Consider the following 9,519-nt stretch of genomic DNA (forward strand, 5'->3'; position numbering starts at 1 on the left):
ACTAGTGAAGTGTATAGAGAGAGGGAGAGAGAGATTTATTTCAGGGAAATGGCTCTCACAATTGTTGTTGTTGTTGTTATGTGCTGTCGAGTCAAACCCGACTCATAGCAACCCCTCCTTGGGTTTCCGAGGCAGTATCACTACGGAAGTAGGATTGCCCAACCTTCCTTCCGAGGAGTGGATGGTGGGTTTGAACCGTCAGCCATCTGGTTAGCAGGCAAGTGTCTTAGCCACTATGCTACCAGAGCTCCCACTTCTCTGCTAGGTTTGATAATTCATTGCAATGGCCACACCAAACTTGCAGACCAGACTCACAATTACATGGTTTATTAAGGATGTGACAGGCTACAGCTCAAGATCAGGATCAACTTGAAAGTAGCAGGAGTAACCCAGGATCAGATCAGGAAGCACATCAGCAAAGTTTGGAAGGCTCCTCTGAGTTGGAGAACACATCCCTCCCTTCTCCAGTGCAGGACAGTTTCCAGGCAGGATAGCTCTCTCAGCCACTCTCTGAAGTGCTAGCAGGCCCCTCAGCCAGGCTAGTGGGCCTCCTCTCTACCACGCACACCCCCTCTCAGCTGTGCAAGTAGACTGCCTCCTGGCCATGCAAGCAGGTCCTCTCCCAGCCCCCTCTGTTTTACATGCCCTGCATATCCCTTTCTGCCTTCAGCCTCCACACCATCAGTCTCTCTGGTGCTAACTGGCCCAGCTCACAGCCAGTATAACAGCTTGCTCAGCCATGTAGGCCCTATCAGCCCTCCAGCTCTACCACTGAACCCCTTCTAGGATACTTTGCCACTAGGCTCTTACCAGGCTGCTCTGTTGTTAGGCCACTTCCAGGTTCTTCTGCCACCAGATCCCTTCCAAGCTTCCCACTGTCTTTGGTATTACAGCCCTTGATCCATATTACAGCTCTTTTAAGAGGCTCCAGTCACAGGAACCTTGGATCCAAACCACTCCACTCTAGGCTTTTCTTGGTCTTGAGGTTCCCTCCCTTCCTTAGTTCTCTAAACCTCTGGGGGGTCTACCAGCTTGTATAAGCAGACTTCTTGTCAATTTCAAAGCATAACCCTCAGCAGGACCACAAAACAAGCAATCCACTAGGTGAACTACAAGTCATGCAATATTTTGAATGGATTTTTCAAGCCACTATTTGAATAGTAAATCAACCAGTCCCTGCAAGGTGTGTAGAATAGACCAATCACAAGGCAGACTGCAGTTCAGGGCCAGACAGAATGCATCAAACCATCAGGTTGTTTACAGCTTACCCAGGAAATGTCAATGAATCTAGGGAATGCCCTGGACAAACGTAACAAACACTCGAGTAGAAAACAATATGGGAGCCCTCCCTACCAAGTTGCTGCTGCGAAGATGTTTTTCCAAGAACCAAGGCAAAAGGCCGCATAAAGGAACTCATTTCCCCACACTGAACCATCATTTCTAATTACAGCCCAGCACAATATAAATCCATATGCTTAACTGGCTCTCTAGAAAAAAATGAAAAAGTGAATTGTAGATTTTACTAAGAACAGGACACAATTCGTAGTCTGTGGATGGTACAAACAGTTAATACACTCAGTTGTGAACTGGAAGGCTAAAAGTTTAAGTCCACCTAGACACCTTAGAAGAAAGGCCTGAGAATTTACTTCCAAAGAATCAGCCATTGAAAACTCTGTGGAACACATCTACTCTGACACACGGGTCATCGTGAGTTGGAATCAACTGGACAGCAACTAGCACACAGGGTACACGTAAAAAGAAAATACACAGTTCTCTTTATTATAAATTTCATATCGCAACTGATTCCTACAGAAAGCTTTTATTGATTTTTGCCAAATTCTTAGAACAGTAGTCAACCTACTGTTGAGAATAAGGGAGTTACTTTATTGATGTCCCCTTCAGTGATGTCTTTTTTACACGTGGTAGACTGCCTCTAAATGAAAAGGAAATAATCACAAATTAACATTTAGTTTGTTTTTGAAAGGCTTCATAATATGGCATTTTATGACTTGGTACTATACAAAGCATTGTCAAATATTCTCTTACTTGATTTTCAAAGTAGTGTGAGGAATTCACATCCTCATTTTCCAGATGGGAAAACTAAGGTTTAGAATGGGAAAAGGACTCACTGACGGTGTCAAAACTATTGAGGCACAGCCAAGACTACAATCCAAGTCCTCTGACTCCAAATACACTATTTTTCACTTCCTCTGCTGAAACTGCCTCAGAGGGTGTGGATAGAGTAGAGCTTTACGGGACCTCCATTGGTTGATGTGGCACAACTCAAAATGAGAAGAAACAGCTGCAAACATTCATTAATAATTGGAACATGGGATGCATGAAGTATGAACCTCGGAAAATTGGCAGTTGTTAGAAATGAAATGGAATGCATTAAGATCAATATCTAGGCATTAGTGAGCTGAAATGGACTGGTTTTGGCCATTTTGTATCAGACAATCATATGACCTACTATACTTGACATACTATGAATGACAAACTGAAGAGGAATGGTATGGCATTCATCATCATAAAGAATGTATCAAGATCTATCCTGAAGTACAATGCTGTCAGTGATAGGATAATATCCATATGCCTACAAGGAAGACCAGTTAATACTACTATTATTCAAATTTACACACCAACCACGAAAGCCAATGATGAGGAAACTGAAGATCTTTACCAACTTCTGCAGTCTGAAATTGACTGAACATGCAATCAAGACGTGTTAATTATCACTGGTGATTGGAATGCAAAAGTTGGAAACAAAGAAGAATCATTGGTAGTTGGAAAATATGATAGAAATATTTTATTCTATCTAGAGATAGAAATAACACTGAAGATCGCATGATAGAATTTTGCAAGACCAGTGACTTATTCATTGCAAATACCTCTTTCAACAACACATACAGCAGCTATACACATGGACTTCACCAGACAGAATAAACAGGAATCAGATTGACTAGATCTGTGGCAAGAGGCAATAGAGAATCTTCAGCCAAAACAAGGCCAGGTGCTGACTGTGGAAACGACCATCAACTACTCATATGCAAGTTCAAGTTGAAGGTGAAGACAATTAAAGGAAGTCCATGACAGCCAAAATATGACCTTGATTATATCCCTCCTGAATTCAGAGACCATCTAAAGAATAGATTTGATGCATTGAGCACCAATAACTGAAAAACAGGAATTGTGGGATGACATCAAGAATATCATCCATGAAAAAAGCAAAAGGTCATTAAAAAGACAGAAAAGGAAGAAAAGACCAAAATGGATGTCAGATGAGACTCTGAAACTTGCCCTTGAATGGAGAGTAGCTAAAGAAAATGGAAAAAAATGACAAGATAAAAGAGTTGAACTGAAGATGTCAAAGAGCAGCTCGGGAAGACAATGTCAATTATTATAATGAAGTTTGCAAAGACCTGGAGTTAGAAAAACAAAAGGGAAGAACACATTCAGCATTTTTCAAGCTCAGAGAACTGAAGAAAAAAATTTAAGCCTCGAGTTGCAATATTGAAAGATTTTATGGGCAATAAATTGAATGATGCAAGAAACATCAAAAGAAGATGGAAGGAATACACAGAGTCACTGTACCAAAAAGAATTGCTCGATGTTCACCTATTTTAGGAGGTGGCATATGATCAAGGACCAATAGTACTAAAGGAAGAAGTCGAAGCTACACTGAAGGAATTGGTGAAAAATAAGGCTCCAGGAATTGATGGAGTACCCACTGAGATGTTTCAACTGGAGGCACCACTTGGCTATGCCGAGAGATTTGGAAGACAGCTACTTGGCCAACTGACTGGAAGAGATCCATGTTTTTACCCATTCCAAAGAAAAGTGAACCCACAGAATGTGGAAATTGTCAATATTAAAATTAACTATCATTAATATCACATGCAGGTAACATCTTACTGAAGATAATTCAAAAATGGTTGCAGGAGTATATTGACAGAGAGCTTCCAGAAATGCAAGCTAGATTCAGAAGAAGATGTGGAGCAAGGGATATCATAGCTGATCTCAGATGGATCTTGACTGAAAACAAAGAATACCAGAAAGATGTTTACTTGTGTTTTACTGACTATGCAAAAGCATTTGATTATGTGGATCATAACAAATTATGGATAACAATGAGAAGAATGGGAATTCCAGAACACTTAATTGTACTCATGAGGAATCCGTATATAGACCAAGAGGCTATTATTCAAAAAAAACAAGGGAATATTGCATGGTTTAAAATCAGGAAGGGAGTGCATCAAGATTGTATCCTTTCACCATACTTACTCAATCTGTATGCTGAGCAAATAATCTGAGAAGCTGGACTGTATGAAGGAGAACATGGCATCAGAGTTGAAGGAAGACTCATTAACAACCTGCGATACACAGACAACACAACTTTGCTTGCTGAAAGTGAGGGTGACTTGAAGCACTTATTGATGAAAATTGAAGACTGCCATATGCAGTATGGATTGTTGTTGTTCTTGTTGTTATGTGCCATCAAGTCATCTCTGACTCCTAGCAACCTTATGTACAACAGAACAAACCATTGCCCGGTCCTGTGCCAGCCTCACAATCCCTACTATACCTGAGCTCATCACTGCAGCCACCATGTCAATCCACCTTGTTAAGGTCCTTCCCCTTTTCTGTTGACCACCACTTTACCAAGCATAACATCCTTCTCCAGAGAATGGTCCCTTCTGATAACATGACCAAAACAGGTGAGATGAAGTCTGGCCATTCTCACATCCAAGGAGCATTCCAACTGCACTTCTTTCATGACAGATTTGTTAATTCTTTTAGCAGCTCATGGTATTTTCAGCATTCTTCGCCAACACTGCAACTCAAAAGCATCAACTCTTCTTCAGTCTTCCTTATTCATTGTCCTTATTCCTTATTCACTTCCTTATTCATAATTCATTAGGTATGGATTATACCTAAGTATAAAGAAAACAAAATTCCTCACAACTGGACCAATAAGCAGCATCATGATAAATGGAGAAAAGATTGAAGTTGTCAGAGACTTCATGTCACCTGGTTCTACAGTCAACACCGATGGAAGCAGCAGTCAGGACATCAGATGACATATAGCACTGGGCAGATCTGCTGCAAAAGATGTCTTTGCTAAAGAGCAGAGACTTCTCTTTGAAGATTAAGGTGCACCTAACCCAAGCCATGGTATTTACAATCGCCTCATATGCATGTGAGATCTGGACAACGAATAAGGAAGACCAAAGAAGAGTTGATCCTTGTGAGTTGTGATGCTGGCGAAGAATACTGAAAGAACTGAGGACTGCTAAAAAAACTAACAAATTGGTCCTGGAAGAAGTATAGCTAGAATGCTCCTAGGAAGTGAGAAAGGCCAGACTTCGTCTCACCTACTTTGGTCATGTTGTCAGAAGGGACCATTCTCTGGAGAAGGATATCATGCTTGGTAAAGTAGAGGGTCGATGAAAAGGGGAAGGCTCTCAACGAGATGGATTGACACAGTGGCTACAACAGTGGGCTCAGGTATAGCAGGGATCGTGGAGCTGGCACAGGACTGGGCAGTGTTTGCATTCTTTTGTCCATTAGGTCACTATGAGTTGGAGCTGACTCGAAGGCATTTAACAACCACCACCACGCTGGAGCCTTACATTTGGAAGAGGAATTTAAAATGAACATGGAGGCAGGCCTCTCCATCAGGATCTAAATGATAATACCTCTTTTGAGGAAGAATTTTTGATAGATGTTCGTTGGGGACTGGTAGAGAGCATCTTCGTTATTTGGGCTCCTGGTACTAGTTTAGGTAGCCGTTTTCACAGTGAGTAAAATAAGGTGTCTTCACCATAGATCTGAGCTGTGAGGCCAGCTGAGCAACTGTATTCCAGGGACCCAGGCCTGCCGGCATTTCTCTGCTTGCTTCATTACTTTGAAAAGTCAGTAACAAGATAGAGTGCCATAGGTTGCCCATAGAAACTACAGGGGCTGTGGAATATATCTGGGGAGAAGAGACAAAATGTAGCACAAGGATCTAAATATAAAGTTGAAAGAAGATTTGGAGGAAAAGCTTGCCTATAGCAGGATGGCGGTTAGTCCTGGGAGAAAGCCAGATAAGGAGGCCTCAGGGCTTGCTCCTCTCTTTTCCCTTTTCTAAAATTCATCATTTTCCAGCCACAAAGTAGATTTTCTTATCTCTCAGTGAAGTCACTCTCTGTGGTTTGGATTATCCTTCCATGTTTTGACTAAAAAGTCCATTTTGCATAGAGGTTATGGAGATGATTTTATTAGTCCATTTTTTACGTGAGTAAAACATTCCTTGTTAAAAAAGAAAAATTAGGAAATAAAGATAAACAAAAAGTTGAAACCCAAAACCGTCCATAATCCTGCCACTATTGTTAATGTTGTTACTATTTTGATGACTATCTCAGCTTTTCAACCTGAATTCCCTAAGAATCCCTCAAACTGCACAATGTCCATGATACAGATTCCGTTTTCATTAAATAGCGGGGCATCCTATTTGATATTTTCTCTGAGCAGCTTTCAGTGCTACACTGACATTTTTAAGTTCTGTTTGTCCGGCCTCTAATATTAAGGAATAAATAGCTGTCTTCTCTATAGCTTTGTGGCCCTTAGCCCATGATGTTGTGGGAAGTATTAATTGCATAAATTTTGTTGGAAAGTGGCATCATATCTGAGAAAATCTCATGACCTGCGCTTTCTATGTGGTCATCAGGGACTGGGGATGCTCAGAGATTAGGCACAAGATAACGTTTAGCAAAGGCCCTCTTTTTCTCCAAAGCCTTGTCTATGACACTTGTCATCTATTCTTGGTTTAGTTTGTCATGTGAACTCACATTTATCATACTGTCTTCATTTCCTAGTTCTGCTGTAGCACAAATATCACAAGGGGGTGGCTTTAAAGAACAGAAATTCACTTTCTCACAGTGGAAGCTAACTGTCCAAATCAAGGTCTTGGCCATGTTGATTCATTCCTTGTCAATAGCCCTGCATATTCCTTGGTTCCTTGGCATTCCTTATAGATGATGCTCAAATGGTGTCTGTCTTCTCCCATGTGTGAGTTCAGCCAAAATATCTATCTATGGTCCAGAAACAACACAACTTTTGGAAACTCTCTCTTCAATTGATTGATTACATTAGATTTTATTGAATAAGGTAATCTGCTCTTCCCACAGCGGACTGATTTAATCACATGAAGCCACTCCATTACAGTAACTAGACTAGCATTTGGTCAAACAACTGGGAATCAGAGCCTAGCCAAATTGGCAAATAAAATTAACACCACACACACCTTTACCTGGTAGAAATTAGGAAGCCCTCTGTCTCGACAGGACATTTCTTAAGTGTCTGCTTCATTCTTGCTGTATGTGCTGAGAAAACATGTGACCTAAGTACCTGTTTTTCTCTGTACCTATTTTTTCCTGTGTAGGCAGCGATAAGGAAAGAATTAAATGAATTCAAAAGCACAGAAATGGAAGTCCATGAAGAGAGTCGACAGTTTACAAGGTAGGCAGACATAATGCAATGTAGCATAAAACCGCCTAATGCATACATTCTGCCTCTCCCACATTTGTCGTTGTTTGCTTGGTTGATAACCTAATAGTCAATGTGGCAACTTGAAAGATATGATCAAAAAAGATTATAAATGTCTAGGCTTCCATAATAAGCTGAGCAATCTCTTTTAAGAACACTAAAGTTAACCACCCCTGAATAAATTTCTAAAATTAATTTTTTTTTTTCTTCTTTCAAAGAATTCCAAGTCATTTTAAAGGGCTACATTTTTGTTTCTTTTCCCTCGCCTCTTAGTTTCATTTTCTGGGCCAGAAGGAAAGCATCAGCATCATTTATTCTACTCTTGAATATATTCAATAGAAGTTTTATGCCCAGAACAGGTGCTGGTGAGAGTCAGTGTGCGTACTTATGTGTCTGCTTTGGGCTCACAATGGACATAACCCAGAGAGAATAGAAACTCAGTTTTCAAAAGACATAACTTAGAAGAAGAATCTAATTTTTACTGACCCCGCAGAAAATTGCTATAATCCTACCATTTTTCCTGCCAGCAGCCTTCAGTTTCACAGGCTATTAAAACTGGAAGGGGATCTTCGTAATCACGTACTCTGACTTCCACACCCTACAAGTGGTGTTCTGTTTATTGATCACTCACAAGCTCATATGCTTGGCATTCTGAAAATTTGTATGCAAGTCAAGTCTTTACAAATGAAATTGTTGTAAACTTTACCAGCACAGGTGATTACATGAAGAAGACTCCAGTCATTCTTTTTGGAAAACAGATACCCCCGATGCTAGAAATACCATCTGCAGGGCCTCCCATGCACCAGCTGCGTTGGTGCCTGTTTTGGTTGCCTAGTGCCGCACTAAGAGAAAATACCACAGGTGCAATGGCTTTAACAAACAGGAGTTTCTTCTCTTAAAAGTTTTGGAGGCTAGAAGTCTGGGTTCAAAGTGCCAGGCTCTAGGGTCTGGGTGAAAGCCCCCTTAACCTTGGGCTTCAGGTCTGCCTCTTGTGCCTGGCCCACTGAAGCTAGGGACATTGCTTCACTCAGGCAGCTGCTAACTGCTGAGGCTAACAAGCCCAAGGTCGACAAATAAAATGGCACAGTCCCAATATTACCAAACCACACAGCAGGCCATTGATTCAAGTCCAGAAAAAGTCCCAAGATCAGCAAGGCAATATGGCAGATTGCTGAACAATGACTCAGCTACATGTAGGGTTCAAGCATACCATGAGATAGAGACCTTCCTCAAAACTGCTTCAGGAAGCAGCCCACATCCCTAAAGCAGCTACTCAGCTGCTCCAGTAGGTTCCACCGTGGAGTTGATTGCCAGTCTCATCATAGGGAATAACTACATCCAGCTGCCCACCCACTCATCTAGGCCCAGGCAAGTTGACACACAACCTAAACTACCACAGTGCCTCTGGCTGGTAGTGCTCTGTGCTAAATGGTTTCAGCAGCACTTCTCAACTAAGAGAGACTAGGAAGGAAGGCCTGGCAAGCTACTTTGGAAAATCTACCACTGAAAACCCTGTGAATCACAACAGTCCGATTCACAGCCAGTCATGGGAATAGTGCAGGACCAGACAGCATTTTGTTCAGTTGTACACAGGATCACCATGAGTTGGGGTAACTTAACAACAGCTTATGACAACAGCAACATTTTTCAAGAGAGTAAACTCTCTATTTTTCCTAAATCGGCAGTTATCCCAATGCCATTTATTTTCCCCTGGATATAAAATTCTACCTTTAATTTACACATGCGTCCATTTCTAGGTTCTTTATTGTATTCTAATGAATAATATCTATCCCTGCACCATGTCACACTGTTTATTTAGAATCGATTTGTAGTACTTTTTATATCCGATTGGACTTTTTTTTTTATTGTGATTTAGGTGAAGATTTACAGAGCAGATTCACTTTCCATACAGCAGTTCACATACACTTTGTCTCATGACATTGACCACAGTTTACCACAATGCAACAGCTCCCCTTCCACTTCCTCCCCATA

The 9,519-nt window shown here is 41.1% G+C and overlaps 1 protein-coding gene across 1 annotated transcript in view; it reads left to right on the forward strand.

Moving 5' to 3' along the window:
* The window catches only part of PHACTR2 (phosphatase and actin regulator 2), a 195,126-nt gene extending 187,166 nt beyond the window's left edge, over positions 1 to 7,960 (forward strand). The window contains exons 12-13 of the mRNA XM_042782041.1: positions 7,424 to 7,500; positions 7,801 to 7,960. Of these exons, the coding sequence (XP_042637975.1) occupies positions 7,424 to 7,500; positions 7,801 to 7,960 (237 nt within the window). The remainder of the gene's footprint in view (positions 1 to 7,423; positions 7,501 to 7,800) is intronic.
* Positions 7,961 to 9,519: the final 1,559 nt, after the last annotated feature.

The sequence above is a fragment of the Orycteropus afer genome, unplaced genomic scaffold (genome assembly GCF_000298275.1).
Source record: "Orycteropus afer afer isolate SDZICR_OR568_19922 unplaced genomic scaffold, OryAfe1.0 scaffold00226, whole genome shotgun sequence".
Lineage (NCBI taxonomy): Eukaryota > Metazoa > Chordata > Mammalia > Tubulidentata > Orycteropodidae > Orycteropus > Orycteropus afer.